At 41.6% G+C, this 22,524-nt stretch overlaps 1 protein-coding gene and 2 long non-coding RNA genes across 14 annotated transcripts; 1 reads left to right on the forward strand and 2 right to left on the reverse strand.

Moving 5' to 3' along the window:
- Position 1: 1 nt before the first annotated feature.
- On the reverse strand, positions 2-12,052 carry LOC147655506 (uncharacterized). Of its 12 annotated transcripts, XR_015287982.1 has the most exons (9): positions 11,701-11,968; positions 10,546-10,685; positions 9,870-9,950; positions 7,907-7,997; positions 7,059-7,242; positions 6,067-6,164; positions 4,617-4,767; positions 2,939-3,118; positions 3-90 (listed from the first exon to the last, which is right to left on the reverse strand). XR_015287982.1 is itself a non-coding variant. In XM_086892871.1 (7 exons), the coding sequence occupies exons 1-7, from the start codon at positions 12,049-12,051 to the stop codon at positions 52-54; spliced, it is 810 nt and encodes a 269-aa protein (XP_086748997.1). In that variant the 5' UTR covers position 12,052; the 3' UTR covers positions 2-51. The 12 variants fall into 12 exon arrangements, 8 of the variants coding, with proteins under 8 accessions (XP_086748997.1, XP_086748987.1, XP_086748973.1 ...); XR_015287978.1 differs by lacking the exon at positions 4,617-4,767 and having other exon boundaries at positions 11,875-12,052; XR_015287976.1 differs by lacking the exon at positions 4,617-4,767 and having other exon boundaries at positions 7,047-7,242; positions 11,875-12,052.
- LOC147655507 (uncharacterized) lies at positions 12,031-19,834 on the forward strand. The gene is made up of 3 exons (XR_015287989.1): positions 12,031-14,064; positions 14,115-15,013; positions 18,827-19,834. It is a non-coding gene; the product is annotated as an uncharacterized LOC147655507 (long non-coding RNA).
- Positions 19,835-20,796: 962 nt separating this feature from the next.
- Positions 20,797-22,452, reverse strand: LOC111924989 (uncharacterized). The gene is made up of 2 exons (XR_015287993.1): positions 22,364-22,452; positions 20,797-21,168 (listed from the first exon to the last, which is right to left on the reverse strand). It is a non-coding gene; the product is annotated as an uncharacterized LOC111924989 (long non-coding RNA).
- Positions 22,453-22,524: the final 72 nt, after the last annotated feature.

The raw sequence follows: 22,524 nt of genomic DNA on the forward strand, positions 1-22,524 counted from the left end.
TAAGACAATGGCTCAAGTCCTCCTCTCTTGGATAGAAACAGCTTGGGCTACTCAAAGGATCACGCTGGATTTTTTGTCAGTACAAAATCTCTGTGGAGAAAATAAGAAATAAAATATTCATTAAGTCAGCATTCTCTGTGGAAAGCTACTATGCAAGGCCTACAGTGTTAGCTTCTTGTCGCCCTGAAAGGCTTGGGACTATGTAATTGACTTTACACTTTAAGTTCTCCTCCAGGCACACAGACGGCCAGCTGAGCACAGAACTGCACTCACTCCCACCGGCACCAAGGAAAGCAGATTACAACCAGCCAGGATCTTGGTGCATGATGCTTTTTTAGACCTTTGCAGTGAAAACACTATGAGTGGGGGTCAAAGGTAGGTAAAGACAGAGCTTAGCTTGAGCAGCGACTGCAACAAAGAAAAAAGAAAATCCATTAGGATCCATACAGAATCACTGAGGTTGGAAAAGAACCCCAAGACTGAGTCCAGGCTTTAACCCTATGGCACTGCCAAGTCCACCATTAAACCATGTCACCTAGGTGCCACATCCATACATCTTTTAAATACCTGCAGGGATTGTGACTCCTCCACTTCCCTGGGCAGCCTTTTCCAATACAGGACAACTCCTCCATTGAAGCAATTTTTCCTAGAATCCAATCTAAACCTCCACTGACAAACTTGTGGCCACTTTCTCTTGTCCCATCATTTATTTTTGGGAGAATAGACCAACACCCCCCTGGCTACAGCCTAATCCCAAGTACTTGTAGAGAGCAATAAGGTCTCCCCTCAGCTTTCTTTTCTCCAGGCTAAACAACTCCCAGAGGATATCTTCCAGCACAAGTAGAGAACATGACTACACCAAATCAATAGCATTACCACCTTTAATGTGGTTTGTTGTAATCTCCAAAAACCATGGACAATTCACTATCCCAGAACAAGTTTACAGGAGGTTTCCAGGGACACAGGCATAGATACACAGGTAATTAACTTATGCTTCTTCATTTCTGACAAGAGGAAAACGAGAAACACCTAGCCTCAGAAAAAATAAACTTCACTGCGCTGTAGAGAAACAGTAACTGAGCCCAAACTGGTGAGGTAACTGTATTTACTGCTTTCTGCTGCCTTGGATACCTTGTAACCTAGACAGGGACTTTACCCCTTTTGAAACTCAGTATTTTTTTCTGGTTTTCCACAGCCCTTGGAAGAAACACTTCTTCAGGGTAAGCGCCCGCAAGAAAGTATCCGAGCTGAGAGAACAGGGACACCAGCCCTTACACTCCAATGAAATCCCTCACTATCCAGGTCCAGCCTCTCAGGGTCTCAGTTCAAAGGGCACTGCAGGTTTGAAAGCCCGGCTCCTTAAAGGTAAACACTGTAGCATGGTTACAGTAAAGGGACTCCAGGGGACCTAGAGAGATGCTGCTTCACAGGCTCAGAACAACTTCCAGAGAAATACACGATATGTGCCGCCCCCACCCAACAATAGGACTGCAATTTTGCTTTCTACAACAGAAAAATTCTCATTTAGGACTAATATCCACCATGTGAGCAATTACAGAACACAGTATTCAGTGATCAGCAGACCAAGTCTGAATTAGCTAAATCTGACTATAGGTGTGAATATTTGGTACCTTTGAAAATTTATACTCCAAATACAAGGAAAATTGGGAGAAAATTACAAAACCACAAAAAATTACTGGATTGTTTCTAAAATCCTGGCCTCAGTTATATGCAGAACACAAAACAAAGTTAAATTGCTTCTCTGTCCTATGAACTAGCCCATTTGATTTATGTCTCATGGAAAGTGAATGCTGATGATTATTCTATTATGTTTCCAACCAAAACCCCTATTTGATAATAGCCACTTACTTTCAAACACAAGCTTCCTATATCAGCACTACAAAGTATTTATTTGAGACAAAGAACCATTAACCTGCACCATGAAACATTTCTAATATGCATTATCAAACAGTAGCATGATTAATACTTAATTGCATGGAATTCAGTTCTACCTAACCTTGGTTTAGCAGGAAAAAGTCACTGGCCAAATGTCACAATTGCACAACGTGTGGAACTACACATATAGACTGATTAACCTGTTTAATACACATCTCACCTGCACTTTAACTAGCAAAAAGATTAACACCTTGCTTGAACATCTCACAAGGAGGCAAGATCAAAGCAGAGGTATCTGCTAACTGGTACAGCAACAAGGACAAAAAGACAGGCAAATTCTTATCCAAAGAATATTATCTACAAATGTATTTTTATGGTTTTATCCTGCAAATTAGGAAATAGTACTTATTTGGATTTAGACTTTGGTAGTCTGAGACAGTCCGCTCTTCCAACAAAAACAGTATTCATTTGAACAAGAAATGCCAGTAAATCATTTAACTTGAATTAGCCATGTCCAGAAAATAAATAAATAAATGTAAAACACATCTTCAAGAGCAATCTGACACTGCCAATTTAAAAAAAAAAAAAAAAAAAATCAAAAAACAAAAACCAAAAAAAACCACCAACAACAAACCAAACCTGCAATCAGTAGAAAATAAAAATATCTTCAAGGCAAAACTTCCATTTTCAAAAGTCACAAGCAGCAACAGACACAATCAATGCCACAGAGCCTGTCACTTCCACAAACATTCCTCCGGTGTTTCTGCTGCTAAATGTTACTGTTTGGGGAGTTGTGCTGCAAGCACGGAAGTTGCCAGAGATGCTCCATCCGCACCCTACACCGCCAGCATTCCTCATACTGAAAGGAAAAGCGGAAAGGGAAATAAGGAAAAAAAACCCAACCCAACCTCATAGAAAGTCAGCGATGCAGATCGAGCTGAAAAACAGCTCCTACTACTGGCTGAGAGAAATCCCTGCCCACCTCGCTCTGCCACCTCCCATCCCAGTCCATCCCAGTGCATCCCAGCCCATCCCAGCCCACCTCCGCTGGGCTGCACAGCCGCTGCTGCCTGGAGCTGTGGCTCCGCACGTCGCTGCACAGCGCCTTGCTGCTGCTCCCCCTCAACACGGCTCATTATTCTCACTAGAGCAGATTCCTTCACCAGAGCTGGGAGACTTTGGTTATGAGGAAGGACTGAAGGATTCCTCACTATTTCTTGTTCTGCACGACATTTAAAAATCAGTAAGTGGACAAGGACAATTACTGAATCATTTAACAACGGGACCAAAGTTTAAACACGCTGGAAGTGTAACTTTACACCACAACACTGGGGAGAAAGGCTCCAGTGACTGGCACTGCTTCCTTCTCCAGCACTCATGTTTATTTTACTTATTAACAAATGTTACAAATATTTTTGCACTTACAATTTCCTATTATACGTTTCCTCCTTATTTTCTTCCATCAAGTTTATTGGCAATGCAGACCTGCATCGCTCCTCTTCTGTTTCCCTTTTCTATCTCTTGTTCAGAACATTATCCAGCTTTAATTTACAAGTGAGCCATGAAACAAGGGAACGCAGTGGTCTATAGCCAGAGCAGGCACAAGGAGTTCTGGAGCTTTCCCTAGCACTTACTGAATATGCAACTCTGAGCACCCCACATGCTTTGAGGCAAATTTCTTTGTTAAATTACAGCTGCATAAAACTGTCCTAATAAACCAAGTGGGACACAAGAGTCTTAATTCTGCTCCTAGTCCCATCCCTCAATAGTGTCCATGTATTTTTATAGAGCTAAAGAAGCTGTATTGGGTTATAAGCAAGCTGTGTCTTTCTAAGCAGTTTTCACTCAACTCTCCCATTACAATGTCACAAAGGTAGATTTACACCTTTCAGAAAATTACACTTCTGTAATGTAACCATGTTCATCTTTCATGGAATGTCCTTACAAACAAGTTCAGATTCAAATCTCACAAGGTTCTGCAAGCTCCACTTGTAACTGGGAGTTTCCCTTTTCATTCCCAGCTCACTTTCCTGTTTTTGCCTTGTGGACTGTGACTTTCTGCACTCCCACTTTCCTTTTCAGCTCTTCAAATACCAGAGTTCTTCGAGTACCTCACTCTTGAATCAATAAAGAGCTTCTGATGAATTCTTCTTTTGATGACGCAAAATGCTCTGAATACACTTTCCAATTCTGAACACTAAATCCTTCCTTCATCAAAAATTTTTCACTTATTATTGGGATTAAAGAAAAAATCCAAGCAGAGATTTCGCATTTTTCTTTCAAGAAACCCCTCTGCAATAATTTAATGATAGAATTAATCTTTGTTTGCATTAGCACATCCTTAGGGCTGAAATTCACAGACTGATAAATCTACACAGACAATTTGATTTCATGTAGCTTATAGAAAAGGATAAATTGGGAAATTCTGCAAAATTAAACAATTTTATTGTATTCCCATAAACACTCACAACCAGAGTATATTCTGCAAGTGTGAAAGAGATGCATTTGAACCTTAGTTGAAGTTATGCAGATCACAGTTTATTTAAAAATATATAAACAAAAAAAAAAAAAATCAAGGTCACAAAATACAACATTTCCAAGCACTTGTTATATTGAGATCACATTACTGAATCTATATTATCAAACTGTGGTTTTTACCACTTAAGCAATGGTAGGTTTAAATGTTGCAGTAAGTATAAAAAATATGTGGAAAAATCTACCTGGCATTAAATTAGCCGGTAGTTACAAATGTGCTGTAAAAGGAAGTCCATATATTACACTTATTTGTTTCAAGCATTTTTCATACTCATTGTTCAGTTTCATAGATTCCTGTACAGCATGTTTTAAATCTTCCACCTCTTCAAAAAAATCCTAGAAAAACCCAGAAATATTCATCTTAAGTTTTTTTCAAAGGCATTCTCAGTAAAAGCTAGTCAGCAGTTCAGTTACTCCCGAGTTCAAAGTCACTTCCTATATTTTTGTCAGTGTAAGGCTGAGTTATGCAAACACAGCTGTGGCCAGATACAGTAATCAACTACAACCTTAGGTAATAATTTAATAATTTCTTCTCTGAACACACAAGCAGTGTTCAAGTTATGTTAGAGGATGGAATACAGACTAATAATAGGAATAATGAATTTTAAAAAGGCAAAAATATGGATTTACCACACAGCTACAAAATGACAGTCCAATATGACAAGGGAAAAATGTCACATCCTGATCCTTTGTAAGTGAAGTCAGAAATTGTTGAGAAATATATGGACAGAAGAGTATAACCACCCAGACTTCATTTCACCAATCCTTGAATGTTTTAGCTACCAAAATAACAATGTATCTCGCTATAATCATCTATATTTGACATTCTCCTCCCTATTCATCCAGCATTTTTTAAATGCACAGCTACATACATACAACATACAGTGACTTAAAACTACCTTAAAAAGGGAACACTGATAAAGAGCTGCAATCTCAGGTTTCTGTATCTCTCTCCTGCAAGACGAAGCTGTCAGCCACACACTGTCCCTGATTCCCAAACACAGGGATCTCACACTGGCTTAATGCTACAAGTTACACATCCAATGAACTATCACCCTCTTTTACTGTTACCCTGGAATTAATACCAAAATGTTATTTGGTTTTGGAGAAATGACTGTAAGGTAAGAAAAGAGATTCTTAAAAGAAAAAAGAAAAAAAAAAAAGACAAGGAACAGGCAAAAATCACTTTAAACAATTTGTTGCTGAAAATAAAATCTTATGTCAGTACATTCAACTGCATCTTCTACAGTTAGGTAAGATCTCATCATCTTGTTACATAACTTTAAGAATTACCAAATGTTCAGATTTTCACTTTTTACACCTATAGATCTAACAAAAAATTCAAAGCCTCTGCCCTCCCTAAACTTGTAGTTCTGTCAAAGGCATAACTTTGACATGTTTAAGTTCAAGGGAAAATAGTCTTCCTTAGCTGAGCAGCCCTTTAGGACATGAATGCTTAAAGAAGTCTTTCATTTCCATCTCTCTCAGAATACTATACACTGTTTTTTCTTGTGTTTTATGTATTATGTATTTTTTGATAACAACATATGTTCAGCCTAAAGAAGTTTCAGCTCAGGCAAAAAAGTTAGTTTTTCAAAAATCACCTACTGTTAAGCTTGTCTTAAAATAAATTACCTTGTCTAATCCAGCTAATTCATTTTTTAGTGCTCTCTTTTCTGCAGACAACTTTCCATTTTCTTTCTTCAGCTTTTTAATCTCCTTCAACAATAGCTCTATATTCAAATGAAAAAATGTAGAGTTCAACCATTACAGTCAACCTCCCCCTCATATGAATCATATTACAGCTAAAAAGCTGCCTAGCTTTTGTGATATTAGAAAATTATAGTTCAGCTTCTTAAAGTACCTTTTTCATACAGTGATTTAATCTTAAAAACTGGCCCAGCACATTCCCAGGTACTAGGAATGACAGCAGCATCTGCCAGTTGGACAATCTGAATCTGCCAGATTCTTAGAATGTGGGATTATTTTACTTTACAATCCACAAAACACACATCACATGCCTTTATTGCCTTTTTCTGGATTATGAGAGGGTCACATCAGCCCTTGCTGATAGCACATTTCCTGAAAATTATGCCTACATTATATGATCTCATCCATCTCTTTTCTATGCTTTGAAGTGGAAGATCACACCTTAAATTCTGAATTTAGTTATGTGAGGAAGAATGCACTGAAACCAGCACTGTCCAGGCTTGTCCAATGTTTTAAGGCTAAAACCAGGTTATTCTGTATCTCAGTGTCTGAAAACCAAAGACTGGTGCAGCAAACATTATTACTAAGAGATCTGCACAGATACATCTCACTGGAATAAATACCAGCACTAAATACAGCCATGGACTCCCAACTCGGATTACAACAATGGAACAGTTTCAGAAAAAGAGAAAACAGCAAACATTTTATCACAAACAAATGCAAGGTGGAATCCTAGACTACAAAATGCCATTTTTACATGACAAGGTTTTCAAAAATAAAAAAAATAATAAAAAAAAATATTTTAGATACTGCTAGTTGAAGAAATAGCCTGGAGTGGCCTCTAGATCAGAAATGAAATGCATTCTCTCTGCTGGGTGTATTGGAAGGAACATTATCAGAATTACCTGTACCATTACCTAAAAATCTACTGCAACAGGACTCCTTTGCAGAAATGTCCCTGTGAGAAATTACTCCTCCTTCTGGGGTTTGACTTCGTTTTCCAGAAACAGCATTAGTTTTCCAAGAAACCTTTTTATGTTCCAGTTTCTCAATTTTTTGCTTTTGCTCTTGAAGATTATGCTCTAGCTCATTAATTTTAATCTGTTGAGACAATTTTTTTTAAATGCATAGAAAAAACACAGTTCAACTGAATACAACTGGAAACATATTCCAAATGCAAACCTAGAGCTTTCAACTGCTGATTTAAAAACTACATTCACCCAAAAGGTCTGAAAGGAGAAAAAAAAAGCACAAATGAGGAAATTATACTGGTCAGCTGCAATGCTTGATCCATGCCTGAAGAGGCAACAGCCTCTTGAAACTTCTGCTCCTGGCCACACAACCCTACCTTCACTCCATTTATGATACCAGACTCTGCACAGCAGGGCCACAGACCTTGCTATCCAGAAGAAGATTCTTTGTCTTCATTTTGTTTGCCTTCTGCCGAATTGCTGAGAAAAATCAGCTCATGACACATGCAGAAAAACACTAGGGCTGGTGCAAAAGGTGCATATACAATTGGAAGGGGGTGTAGGTGGATGGGTAAAGAAAAAAGCAAGGAAAGGGGAGACAGCTTTCTGCTACAGACACACCAGTGATGAAGTTCACTTTTAAAGACAACTACAGGCTACCCTCCATTATCCCTGTCATGGAAAATTAAGTATAAAAAGTATGGTCTCAATTCACAAATGTAAGAATTACTCTTCAGTCTCCCTAAAAGCTTATGTTTGCCTGTTTGATACCAGCTCCTACAAATTCTACTTACAGTGAGATTTTTAATTGCTTCACTTTGCTCCTTGTTTATTTTGGTTTCTTTAACATAACGTTTCTGTAGCTCATTAAACATCTGAAGTAGTCTAAAACAGAAGAAATGCATAAATTGCTGTAAAACATGAAAGACAACAAAATGTAGCATCATTTATGGTAAAAGTATTAGAGATGCCCCACAGAGATCGCTTGGGCTGTAGCTGTGCTGCAGAGACTTGTAAAAGAAATATTCAAGATGGCAGTGAATGAAATGTGACTGTCAACAACAGAACATTACAATGAAATAACAGAAATAACAGCAAAGCAAGTTAAAAGAATGGTCTGTATGGATGGCAAAGAATCCTTTTTACTCATCCAGACTGAGGACCCCGTTGTTTTTGTCCAGCACACAAGGCCACACTCTGATTAAACCTCGGTGCAAATCACTCTTTGAGGGAAGAGAGCAGTAACAGGAGGCTGGCAGTGACTTTGCAGCATGTCACATACATCATTCCTCTCCCCACTGGCACAACAGGAATAGCAAAAGGACACTCCTAAAGGATTTTTAAAAGTTTAAAAGCACCAATCAAGAACATATGATGAGGACACATGAGGCAGTTCCCCCCTCTATGTGTTGCACAAAACATCTCATTGCTTCCAAGTGTGTAGGTGTGAGGATATGAGTGAATGGAATCAATGTGAAAATGAGTGGGTAAAATAAATGTCAAATAAACAGATTGGGGCTGTTAACTTTCCCCCTGATGTTATTTTGCATCAAGTTCTGCTGTACTAATTTCCTACCATATTTCATAGCATTCAGCCAACATGCACGAGACCCACAATTTCACTGATGGACATGAGCAGACATTTTTCCTATTTTTTTTTAGGAATCACAATAAGAGCTGCCATTCATAATAAGTCATAACTGTACACCACAAGCAGGATGAGCAATACTGCAGCACAGCACAGCTTTGTGAAAGAACATGCAAACAGATGCTAGAAAAAATAACTAGGTCAGGTTATCTACGTGCAATCTAACACAAGGCAGGTACAGAACTCAACTGAAAGACTAACTTGGACTTCTTCAACATGAGCACCTAACTAGGAACTCAGTTCGAGCCCAGAGCCAGTCACCCAGCCTTCCTATGTAGTTGCATAGCTTGCAGAGTCCAGCACACTGTAAAGATATTTTTAAAAAAACACAAGATGGGTCTTCTACAGCCACCTAAAGGAAACACTAAAAACAGAGCACTTGGCCAAAGAGCAACAACAGAGGTCTGTGTAAGATCCACATTTATGTAAGCGGACAAAAAGCAGCCTTTGAAAGGATGAGCAGCCTAAAATTTTACAATTTTACAATCAAGTGATAGAGGGATGAAGCAATATTTTACATAGTTTGCCTAGTTGTTAAAATGTTTCATTATATTTTTTCTTAAAGACAAAATTTTAGCTTTTGCACCACAAAAGGAGTTAACAGAGTTTAATTCTATCACTTATTGGCAAACTACAGTAACGAGTGGCTCAACTCTAAAATTATTACACTGAAAAGTAGAACTGCTTCCCTAGCTTATTTCAAAAACAGTACCAGCCTATAAATTTAATATGCACATAACACTGGGCAATATAAAATGAGCTAAGAAAGGTTCCACAAAATAGAAGATGAAACCACAAAATTCTAGGTTAAAAAATCTACAAAAAAGATCAAATGTGTGCACAGACACACGAAGGAGGTTCCTAGGTCATTGAATTTTTCTCAATGAACTACCTGAGAAAGAAATCCATTTCATTCTTTGCTTGGTGCTATTTTCAAGTTCAAGCCAAGTTTCTGTAGTTATTTTTAAAATGTGAATGATTTCCCATTGTTTCAAAGGCTGAAAGCCACTTGCATAACAGCTTAAAAAAAATCAACTGACTTAACCATGAACATTTTCTACGCTACAGAGAAGAATAATTCTGTGAAGAAGCAGCTTTCAAGAACTCACCTGACACTGTCACTCTCTAGAACCAGATCCTTGCTGCCTCCACCCTTATGCCATAAATGGGTTTCTGTCTGAACTTGAACACTTAATTGAAACAAACACAACAGCTTCATAAAATCATATTTCACAAATTTAATTAATTAAACAAAGCAACAGAAAAAGACCAAGTAACTTTTCAGTTTGATTTTATCGTAGAGGTTTCCAGGCAGGATCATAAACACACCAAAACTTAAGCCCTGGAAGATTTTTGTGAACCGATACGTAAATCCTGGCAAGACACTCTCCAAACCACTAGCACTTCAGTTTTTCAGGTCCTTAGGTTCTAAATCTTTTAAGCAGCATTGATGCTCCTCAACTTATCTTTATCTCACTACTTTTTGGTAGAAAAATAGTGTGAAAGCCTTCACAGTTTGACAGAGAGAGCATATTGGCTAAGCAGGAGTATACCTTTTTGTTATTAAAACTGTTTCTTTCACTGCAATAAATTTTGTACAAGATGCCCCAGACACCCTTTGTTCTTTACAGGCCGCCAACATTTTCCACCCCACCATCCTGTTCACCCATGACTCCTTAAAATATACAGACAAGATAATGCCTAGCTCTTCTTAAGGACATGGAAACAAAAGTCTTGAAATGCTGCACTTCTTTTGATGTAAAAGAAATGTTTGACAATTCTTACTCTCTGCTTGTGCCACAGACATGCATTAACTGCTGCAGATGCAGTTGATCTTGAATCTGACCCAGATTCTTTTCTAGCTCCTTATTTTTTATCTGTAGTTTTTTCACCTTCTTGACTAACTGCTCATTTTCATCAGTGAGCTGAAAAGGAAGAGAATTGAAAAATGAAAAATCAAGGAATGCTTTCAAATCAAGTTAATTAAGCTGATAATGCTTCATATTAAAACCATGTCCCAAAATGTTTTTTCTTTCACATTTTTCCTAAACTATAGAAGTATCTAAAAGGAAAATGGCAGGAGAAACAACTGGCTTCAAATTTATGAACGCTTGACCACAACAAAGCTTCTCTACAAATATCTATTAAAGGTGTTTACTATAACTTCATAATTCATTACAGAACGTTTTGCATTTTAAATAATTCACAGAGGGACAAAGCATCCAAGTTATACTCTTAAACTACAAACATCAGCTCTGCAACTAAGCTGGTGTTTATTTTTTATTTAACCTCACCAGAGACAGAAAGACAGCCACACTGGCTGAACTTCTTGCATGCATGTTTGCTGGACCTTGCCCACCAGTATGCAGACATATATAGATATATATATATATATACACATATATATATACACATATATATATACACATATATATATGCACATATATATATATAAAAATATAAATATAAATGTATACTGTATAGTACAGTAACATAAGGCAATAAATAGCTATATATATTTTGTACATATAATATATAAAGCCATATACAAGGCAGTATATGATATATATAAAACCTACAACTAAATACTTATAGTTTTAGATGTAGCATATATAACCATACAAAGGATGGATATATATATCATATATAAGTGCATGCAGGTGCGTATATGTGTATATATAAGTATGGACATATACCAAACTATTTACATATATACAAATATATTTTTATATATAGTTATATATATATATATTTCTTGTATATATTATAATATAATTATATATTATAACATATACTATAATGTGTGTATATATATAATATAGTAGTAGAAATTATATCTTCTATAACGTATATATGTAAAATATATATCATATATATATATATGATATATATAGATATATAGATATATATAATATATATATATATGAGAAACTATCTTGCTTTATCCTACAAGGTATTAAGTACATCCGAAGCCCTGGGCCAGCACCGAGGTCAGCACCGAGCCCCGCGTTGCGCTGAGCTCGGTACCGAAGGGCAAACCCGGCCCAGCCGAGGCTCCCAAGGCCTCCCGGGCACTCCCGGGCCGGGGCTCCCGGGAGCCGGGGCCGCACTCACTTGGAGGCACCTGTGCACGACGGGCAGGGCCATGGCGAGCGCCGGGGAAGTGGGCGGGACAAACCGGGATAGGCCGGGATAGGCAGCCGGGACCGGCCCCGATGGGCCCCGGGATAGGCCGCGAGCAGTGACGTCACAGTCGAGCGACGGCGGCGCGCTCCGGAGCCGTGCCGCCATGCCTGCGGCCCGGGAGCGCGGCTTCTCCCTCCCCCGGGCCGACCTGCGTGCTCCGGCAGCGGCTGCAGCCGCGGCCCCGAGCCTCCGCCTCCGCAGCCGGCGAGAAAACGCCCTTTTCAGTTGTCATTAGTGGCCTTGGCAGGTTCATCTGGTGCGTGTGGTACTCAGGGTGTGCTGCGCAGGGGACAGGAGTGGGACTCGATGATCCTGCTGGGTCCCTTCCATCTCAGCATATTCTGTGATTTCCTGTGACTAGCAGGGACCGACCGGCGGGGATTGAGAACTCTGCCGGCCGCAGATTGCACGGATACACCGACACACGCCAAGTGAGGGATCTCTGCAGAAGCAGGTTCTGCATCTACCCCCATGACAACAGGTTCAGGATGTGCCTGTGACATCCCCCTGTCAGGAGACAGCAGCCTGCCTGGCAATGCTTCTGCCCCCCCGGGACCAGGGGCTGTGGCCGTAGAGTTGGTGGTGCTGAGGCAATGGGCACGAACTGACCTGCAGGAAGTTCCAGCTGGGTATGAGGAAGAACTTTACTGTGGGGTGACCGTGCACTGGAACAGGTTACCCAGAGAGATGTGGAGTCTTCCTCCCAGGAGATATTCGAGAACCATCTGGACACAATCCTGTGCCATGTGCTCTGGGATTGCCCTGCTTGAGCAGGGAGGTTGGACCAGATGCCCCACCGTGGCCCCTTCCAACCTAAACCAGTCTGTGATTCTGTGATTTGGGTTATTTTTCTGGTATTTTTGGCAGACCAGGCTGCAGGGCACACAGGCAGGATGAAAGCACTCCACCCTCAGGACTGGACTTTGCAGATACCATACCAACAGCAGGCACTCACCAGCCACAGGAAGACCAGCTATCACACACAGCAAGACTGACCCAAAGCAGTGATTATTGCCTGCTGGTCTTCCAAGCCTTTGTTAGTGGCAGTTTAAAACCTTTGCACTTCCTCTCTCATTCAGTAGGTCTCAAATCTAGGTCTTCTCTTGTTCTCTGCATCTGTTTTTGTGCAAAATCTTGCCTCACTCATTTTTTAAAGCACATCACATTTCCTTCTTTCTTCCTTTTTTTTCTTTTCCTTTTGTATGAAATGTTGCCAGATGCCACCTGCCTCTCCATCTTGACCATGTAGCCCACGTGATTGCAGTGTCTGGCAAATTTTGCATAGAACCAATCACAGAATCATAGAATGCTAAGGGTTGAAAGGGACCTTTGAAGATCATCTAGTCCCAAACCTGCTGACCTGTGCAGGGATACCTGCCACCAGACCAGGTTGCTCAGAACTCCATCCAACCTGGCCTTAAATACTGTGGGGCATCCACAACCTCCCTGGATAACCTGTTGCAGTGCCTCACCACCCTCACAGTAAAGAACTTCTTCCTAATATCCAGCCTAAATTTCCCCTCTCAGTTTGTACTCATTACTCCTTGTCCTATCACTACTGCTCCTGATAAAGAGTCCCTCTCTGGCTTCCCTGTAGGCCCCCTGGATACTGGCAGGTGGCTGTGAGGTCTGAACAGCCCCAGCTTTCTCAGCCTGTTGTGCCTGGGAAGAGGGTGTGGATATGACAGGAGCTCATCACTGCCTACTTGTGAGTCAACAGTTCACCAAAAACATGGCAGGAGACAGGTCAGGTTAGGCTGCAAGCAGGGACTGGAACTGTAATCAGATTAAGGGAAGTGTCACAAACCTCTGGCTCCAGGGCACAACCCAGCATCTCTCCTCCTTCACTCTCAACGCAGTCACCCATCGGTCAACTTCTTGAACTTCACACAGGGGTCACAGAGAAAGGTGAAAGCCTAATCTATATTCAGCTCAGCCTTTGCTGTGCTGAACTGAATGGACACAAGATCCCAGCTCTGAGGCTGTCACCAACCTGAGAGTCCATGTGAGGGAAGGACTTGCCTGTGGTGTTATCTGCTGTCAGGAATCCTGCCTGTGAAGACTTCTTGTGTTGGTTCCATAGAAGCAGACACCCAACACTGCTAATTGCTGGAGCCTGTGACGAATCACCTTGACTCCAAATTGCCTGGCATCAGAATCGCTACGAGCCTGTGACGAATCACCTTGACTCCAAATTGCCTGGCATCAGAATCGCTACTTCAGTCAGCAACTAACATGGAATGAATTAGCAACAGACAGTTCATACTGTGGAAACCACAGTCGCTTCTTGGTAAAACGACAGCTGGATGTAACTAGCTGCAGTAGCAGCAAGGAAAAAATAAACTTGGGAGGGATAGCACCAGCCAGCAATGCAATGGTGCTGTAGGGAAAGGAAAATCACATTTTCAGATGAAGTAGCAAGACCCTGAGATGCAGTTACTCAGTTTTATTCTGGTTTATCCAACACAAACAACGTCTCAGGTGAGGTCCTGAGGAGTCTGTAAAACAGGAATAAAAATTACATACAGAAGAAAATACAGCATATCAGGAGGTGTTGAAATCAGAATCATTTTAACTGACTTTGTCTTTAGTTATTGTAAAGGACAGTAGTAATTGTTTGCTGTGTCTTCCAGAGGAGAATGAACACAGAGTTACTGTCTAACAGAGTAGACATCTCTCATCCCTTCAGCTGGATGAAAGGGAAAATTTCTTGATACCAAAGAGAAAAATACACATAGTTCTTCCTCACTATATATTTTAATAAACGCATCAGAGAATGATCAGGAATGACTTTAAATACAGGTACACCTAATAGGCACAACACAGTGACAGAGCAAGCAGACAAAAAGTCCCTTCCAGGCCACTATTTAAATGAATATTGATTTAGAAGAAAACACACTCTGATAGAATAGAGATTCTGATATTTTGCGAAAGTTTGTAAAATTACTTCAGAAATATTTTTTTCCAGTGACAAGGAGAAGATGAAGTGTAAGAGTGCAGTGGAGAGAAATCAACACAGCTGAATCCAGTGTATCCTGCATACCAGTATTCACTGTAGACAGTACAAGTAGGGTAACAGTTATTTCCTCAATACTGGGAATGTCAGTAGTCATAATCACTTTATATCAAACAAGACAAGGCCACTTAGATATCAAGGAATAATACTGTAAAAAGTATGTGCAGGGCTCAATAGTACTTAACATTCCTATGGTACCCAGGTGTTTGCTTTTGGTTTGGGGTTGTTCAGGGTTTTTTAAATACTGTGGGTGTAGAAGCAAAACAAAAAGCCTAGATGGATTAATTCAGTGTTTCTGCAGAAACCAGAGCAGGCATAGAAAAGGCAGCACTAGGCAGCACTCTGAGGACAACTTAGGTCAGAAACAGCAGAGAAGACAAGCCCATGATGAGTCTTGGGTCACTTGAAAGACTGAGGGAGCTAGGCCTGTTCAGCTTCGAGATGGTTGAGACAGGACCCCATCAATGTGCATGAATATTTAAAGCAGGGGTGTCTGGGATGTTCTCAGTGGTGCCAGGCAATAGGACAAGTGGCAACAGGCAGAAACTGATGCACAGGGAATTGCACTTGGATGTGAGGAAGAACTTTAGTGTGTGGGTAGTTGTGCACTGGAATAGATTTCCCAAAAAGATTGTGGAGTTCCCTCGCTGGAGATATTCACAAACCATCTGGACACAGTCCTGTGCAATGTGCTCTGGGATGACCCTGGTTGAGCAGGGCGGTTGGACCAGGTGACCCACTGTGGTCTCTCCCAACCTGACCCATTCTGTGATTCCCATGTCTGAAACCTGCAGACCCAGTTTCCCCAGCTCTTCTAGCAATACAACAACCAGTTCTGGGCATACTGCTGCTCTCCTGCTTACCCAGGAGTTGACAATGCAGCTATGCAGAGATTTTAAGACCTAAGTGTTTTCAAAACTCAGAAACTGTTACCAGTAGAACTCAAAAAAGTTGTGAAATAGACCAATAGAGCTAAAAGGGAAACAGGAATTCCTGATTTCTGACCTAGGAAACGAGGCATACAGTCCCCTTCTTTCCCACTTTTCCATGCCTGGCAGGGGAATTGAAGACAAACAGAGGAAGCAGACAACAGCCAGGTTCTTATGCAGCTAGACCTGTAAAGGGTTTGTGTAAGATGCAGATTTTGTCAAACAAGCATTGATCCATCCAAATGACACCAAAACCCTGCTACTTGTATTTTGAAACCCTTTGGAAAAGCTACAGCTGAAGCTCTTGTTGGTTTAGTCATGCACATTATGATCAAACATCTTCAAAATCACCATTGATTTTGAGAGGCTGCACTTCAAAATGTGCGTCCATTCTTACAAATGGATAAAATGATACTCCATTAATTTGTAAAATTGGCCCAAGGCTGGTGTGTAGCACTGGACATCAGATTTTGAAAATCAAAAAGCTAATGTTAGCTTATGTGTATATAAAAAAACCCCATTGTTTATGCAAATTATAAAAGACTGATATGTACTTGATTAGGAAGCATGTTAGTTTTCCAAAGATCCTAACAATACGTTATTTTTAAAAAACTTCTCAGTGGCAGTTGATGTAGGAAATGCCACCAAGATACTTTCCACTGTAAACAGTGACAGCAGAAACATTTCCCTACACTCTAATGCAGCTCATTTGTTGAACACAATCTTTTTTCCTTGCATTTTTAATGTATTTGCAGTTTTAATGTAGTTTGGTATGAACAAAGACACATTTCATGCTGGCTCACACAAATGAAAGTGTCATTGATTCCAGCAGTGCTGAATCTCCTACTTGCTGCCAAAGAGCAAGAATGTGACCCATTTCACTCTTTTTCAGCTCCATGTGCACCAAAATCATTGATTTGTCAGAAAGTATATAAGCATGGGATTGCCTGATGCAACCCCCTACAATAACTCCCAAGTGTAGCTTTTTTTCTACATGGATTAAAGGTCAGTAGGTGTCCTTTCAATCCCCAGAGAGAGCTACCATCCTTATCTGATTTTCCAGGCATTAAAATTTTCCTATGAAAATCTACATGCTTTTGTAAATCATGTATAAATTTTGCCTGCCCCAAATTAATCTCTTTTATTCCATCCACCCACTGTGTCAGCAGTGACTTCTTCCTGAGTCCCTTTCAGGATGGAAGATGGCAAGACTTATGTGATTTTTCTGCCTGGTATGTCCTGTGGCACAACTAGGGCTGTCAGTCTCACAGACAAATGCCAGTTGAAAAATCATGGAAAAACCTTGAACAAAATGGCCAACATGGGAAAAAGGCCCTTTCCCCATCTTGTTTAGATCTTTGGTGACAGGGTAATAATCCCATTTGTGATCAGGAACCTTCCCTGAAACAGGGAGAAGCAGTCTGGCTCTCCCAAGCCTCAACACAACTACTTTGGCTAAAAGCAAAAGTTCAGACATCAGTTTATGGACATTTCTTGCATATCAAGAGGAAAAGCACCAAGATATGATTGGATTAAAGGTGACCATTTGCAGAACTGGAAACAAAAAAATACTTTCTCATAATATATGAGAAAGTAAATTTAATCTTAAAGCTGATAAAACCAGAGGCAATATTTATTAAACCAAATTAGGCTACAAGCATCCCTGTCACAGCACACTGACAGAAGTTCTGCATTCCCTTCAGTGACAGAAACATCAAGTCATAACACTAGGCTGTTTTCAGAGGATAATGTTCAGTGTTTTCAGTGGATCAAAAACCAATACTAGCATGCCTGTGGCAGTCTGCTGCTTCTCCCTTCAAGGCCAGGGGAAAATACCATTTATTTTACATCCACAGATGTGGTCTAGGGAAAAGAGTAACAGCTTGGAACTGTATTACCTTGTAATAGAACCCCCAACAGAGAAGATAAACATCTCTCACTGTAGAATCAAAGGCACTCACACCTCAGAAAAGTTCTTGCAGCCATATCTCCTGGAAGGGAAAATCTCCCAGGATGACAGAGCCAGTCTGAAAACTCCAGAAAAAAATTAAGGACACCATTTTACCAGAGCAGTCTGTCGGACCTTGAAGTGAAAAAAAATTTCCTTGTTATAACCAACCCCCAGGGTAGATCTAAAGGGAGAGCCTTGCACTGCATGTTTAAAACAGTTTGTGTGGCAGGAGGGAAATGTGGACTGTGTCTAAGCAGTGATTCCTGAGCCTTTTGGGCATAGAGAAGGAAGATGGTCAGAGTATGGCTTTGCATGATAGAAAGGGAACACAAAAAATATCTCATACACCACTCAGAACAGTGCATTAATCAAGCATTATGCCATAAATGACTGATTAGCAAGAATTATGAAGAACAGTGCCAGTGCTTGATTGTCTCTGATGGAGCAAAAATGGGATCAGCACAGCTCTTCTGGGAAGTCCAGCAATAATAAAGAATATCCCCTTTACGATCTAACTTCCCTTCTTGTAGGCAAAAGGAAAATCTGGGCCAAACAGCCTCTTTTATCAGGTGTAAAATCTCCCATTGCAACATGAGGATTGCATTAAACTACAACATTGTAGCAGTTTACACAAGCAAAAAGCTGCTCATCTGGGCTACCTCTGAAAGGCAGGCTCAAACTACATGCTTTGTGAGATTCCTGATAAAAGCTCTGGGGAAAGGGACTAGAGATGGTAAACAACAATTTTATATGACTAATCCAATATAATCCTATGCTGGGTAAAAAAGCCATCTGCATGGATTCCCACTGAAGTGCACTTTAATAACAGTGCAGCAAGCCTCTGGCTGTCACACTGAGGGAACGCTCCTTCACACTCAGGCTAATAATTGCAAAAGATTTCTTACTTTTTCTTTTTTTTTTTCTTGCCCCTCTGTTTTTATTAAAGCTGTTATACACTTGTCCTCCCATTTTATTCCCTGTTAGGAGATCATCCATCAAACCCATGAAGTGACAAAGATCCATACTGGAAGGCATCTGAGGATTCCCCATCGACAGCTGGGTAGCTACAGAGAGGTCCCCCTCTCTCTGCAAAACTGCACCTATTTTATTGCATCACTGCAGCCTGCGGTTACTGTCGGAGTAGAGAATGGCAAGCTGTCTGCTGAGGCAGAATTAAACCAATTCCAGCTGCAGCAGCTTCCCCAGTGAGTGACCCTGGCTTTTGCTCCGAGCAGGCCACAGTGGGGACCCCTGTGCGGCCGCGCCATGGACGCTGTGCAGCGGCTTAGTGCCGGAAGGGAAGGAGACTGCCACCCCCAGCTGAACCACACCTCAGTCAATTAGGGCTTCACACCCCAGGAGAGAAGGAAATCCATGACTTGGCTCCCTTTTCTCCTCTGAGGTCAGAGAGAACAGGTTTTCCCCTCCTCTGAGCATTCATTGTTTCAGGGAAGGAAGTCTGACATCCTCGCATATCTGGCTGGGGCTCAGGAGGATTGAGGCAGACAAAGCTCCCAAGAAACACTTGTATTTCAGGTTCATCAGGGTGGGCCTATTCCAAGTGGACGAGATTAAACACGTGGCGTGTGTGTAGGTTACGAAAGGCATGTGAGAGGAACTGGCTAGCGTTTGGGGTTATGAAAGATCAGAGGTTATGAAAGACCTTGGCAGTTTGGAATGATGAGCCAAGAGTCTGATCCAGCAAGGCAGAGAGCAGCCTCAACCAGCTCAGAGGTGAATGGATATTCAAAATCAGCCAGCAGGTCACATGAGGAACTTCACACTGCCTGGGCAGGTCTAGGCTAAGGAAGGTTTGAAAAAAATTCAGAAAAGTATTAAATAAGCAGTTATCATGGACTAGGAGAATGATAAAGAGAAATATTACCATTTGAAGGCCTTATAGGAAGCTATATTTTTTTGCAAAGTATTTTGGAAGGTCTTAAAATATATATAAATATATAATATAATAAATACTAGCTGTGCTCACTGATTTTCTAAGAAGTATTCTTTACTGGCCTTCTAGTTCTGTTTTAAATCTACCTGCAAAAGCCACATAGCTGCAGTGAATCTGTAAAAAAAGAGGGCTCATTCAGGTATTTTAGCCTCAAAAGTTCAGCCTCTGGTGACCCTATTATCACTATTCTACCACCAGAATGAAGAGAAGGTTGGGGAAATTCTACTCTCCAAATACTTATTTTCCAGACATCACTTGGAAAGAGGACATCCTTGTGCTGAGAAAAATATTGAGGAGAGCACTTCCCCCTCTTTGCAACATTACTTCTCTGTGATGGTGTGTGTAACTTTCTGTAAATACCTTCAGTGGGGATACTTGTGCATCCTGCTTACTGCATTGTAATTCACGCTGCCTGCTTTCAAAACATGCCTTAAACAGCCTTCCAAATGCCCCTGTGGCAGCCTAATAACAGCAAATCTCCAGGCACTGAGGCATACGGGAAGAAACCATCTGCATTACATCAGAATAGGATCTAGCCTGTTTCAGAAATAGGTATAGAATTTTTATTGTTGGTAAATTCAGCAACTAAAATTTTGTAGTTTAAGGAAAAATACAGAAAACACTTCTGTCATGGTCTGAGATGCTTCTTAGAATGCAAAGCCATGATTAACTGTACACTTTCTTTTTCACCAAAATTAAAGCTGTCTACATCTCAGCAGTCCACAAATCTCATCAGGAAATATATTTACCCATCTGGCCCTGCACAGAAATACTCTAGGGAAGGTCCTGGAAATGCCTCATGCTATGGCAGCAATAAAAAGCACAAATTTCCAAAACCTAGAGGAAACTCAGATTAAGGAAGAATCCAGACCAGTTCTGTTCTATACTATTTCAAATTATACTCCGTGTTTGTAGGAGTACAAAACTAATCTAACATAAGAACGAAGCAGATATGCATTTGGAGGAAACAATTTACTTAGAACAACCAGTCAGCAGAAAGATTAGCAAACATTTGGTGAGGATTTATTAAAAAAAAATTCATCATTTCATACTTCAATCAAACTTTTACCCTTTGTGTAGTAGTCAATTCACCTTCTCAGAGTATGTTACTATTTTTTTTCTGACTCAAAATGGGGACTAAAAAATATTTCACTAAGTAGACTGACAGCCTTGCTGTCTTTGTGGCATCCACTGCCAGAGTGCAGCTTAGAAATTTAAAGAATGAAGTTGAATTCTCGTGCTACAATCCACGAAGTTCAGTCCCTTGCTTTAGAAGGAAAAGGTCCAAGTGTTTAATTTTAAAAAGTGTCTATTCTTTTTTGTGAACTGCCTGTGGCAGCAGTGTCCCTCTCATCCCAAAGTCATCTGGGTCCTACAAGATAAACAAGAAAAGAAAATAGATCTAGATTTAGGGTCCGTTACATTAAGTAGAATACCTAAGTCAATTTAATTTAGCCTAGTCTCTAGGAAATTAATTAATTTTGTACTTAAAGAGAGTAAGTGGTAGTGTTATGCAATTTCCTTCATGCAAATGTGTTTGCCAATAAAGCATCTCTAGTCTATCCCTGAAAATGAAACTCTCAACCACAAAGCAGGTGCTGAAAGACAATAACAAATTTCATACACTCTATGTACCTAACGCCTCTTTCAAAAAGCTAAGCTGATGGACTCGGTCCCTGGGCTGTCTTTTTTCCCATTCAATGCCAAGTGTGCATCAGAACAAGTCATTTGGAAAAACCTCACTCTGACAGCTAAAGTGTGTGTTCCCAACACTCACTCGGTGTTTTAAGCACAACAGTCTGGCTGCTCTATTGCATAAGCATGCATTCATCCTGGGCTGCCCTCCTTCTAAGAGGAGGATCCAGAATCCCTCAGCATTGCCGGCATGGCAATTTGGTTTATACAGATTCTGGAAGAGTGGGTTCTGAATTCTCTTCTCATCCTTGACAAACCCAAAATGACACACGAAGACAAGGGAAAAACAAAAAGGGCTATGTATTTCCTACCACACACTTGAACTCCCAAGCACTAACAAGCTGCTGAACTTTAAAACCTGAACTTGCCCTTCCACTCCCGAGGCCGCTTTCCCCCTTTCATTCCCGAGATGACCGATGCCAGCCACCGGCCTTCCCCCCAAAGCCCCGGCAAGGCCCACAGGCCCGTTCGGCGAGATGGCCCTGGGGACACGGGGGCAGCGGAGCCGCCGGGGGCCGCTCGGCCTGGGAGCGCGCCTGTTCCTCCTCATCCCGGGGGAAACAGGAGGGCCCCAGCCCCAGCCTCAGCCCCAGCCCCAGCCCCAGCCCCAGCCCCAGCCCCAGCCCCAGCCTGGCGGTCCCGGCGCCATGTCATGAGGGGCGGCCGGGCCACGGCCACGGCCATGGCGGCGCATCCTGCCCTCCGCATCCCGCACCCTGCCCTCCGCATCCCGCACCCTGCCCTCCGCATCCCGCACCCTGCCCTCCGCATCCCGCACCCTGCCCTCCGCATCCCGCCCTCTCGGCGCGGCCCTGGCGCTGCTCTCCGCGGTACCCCCGCCTCTCCCGGCCCTCCTCCGCCCCCGGGCTCACCTAAAGTCAGCGCCCAGCAGCCAGCCCGCCTTCCCCACTGACCGCGGCGGCCGCCTCTCTCCGCCCCGCTGCGCTGGGCGGGGCGCTGCCGGGGCGCGCAGTGACAGCGCCGGGCGGTGTGTGCGCCCAGGGCATCCTCCTCGGCGGGCGCTCCTGGGCGG

This window comes from Cyanistes caeruleus, chromosome 1 (genome assembly GCF_971803275.1).
Source record: "Cyanistes caeruleus chromosome 1, bCyaCae1.hap1.1, whole genome shotgun sequence".
NCBI classification, from domain to species: domain Eukaryota; kingdom Metazoa; phylum Chordata; class Aves; order Passeriformes; family Paridae; genus Cyanistes; species Cyanistes caeruleus.

What these genes read in the sequence shown, in the direction of transcription:
- LOC147655506 (XM_086892839.1), bottom strand. Translation starts at nt 12,051, where the DNA reads ATGGCGGCACGGCTCCGGAGCGCGCCGCCGTCGCTCGACTGTGACGTC. An exon ending in AAGCAATTAAAAATCTCACT is followed by an intron (nt 7,243 to 7,906) that starts GTAAGTAGAATT and finishes TTGTCTCAACAG; the next exon opens with ATTAAAATTAATGAGCTAGA. An exon ending in ATTTTTAGGTAATGGTACAG is followed by an intron (nt 6,165 to 7,046) that starts GTAATTCTGATA and finishes ATTTGAATATAG; the next exon opens with AGCTATTGTTGAAGGAGATT.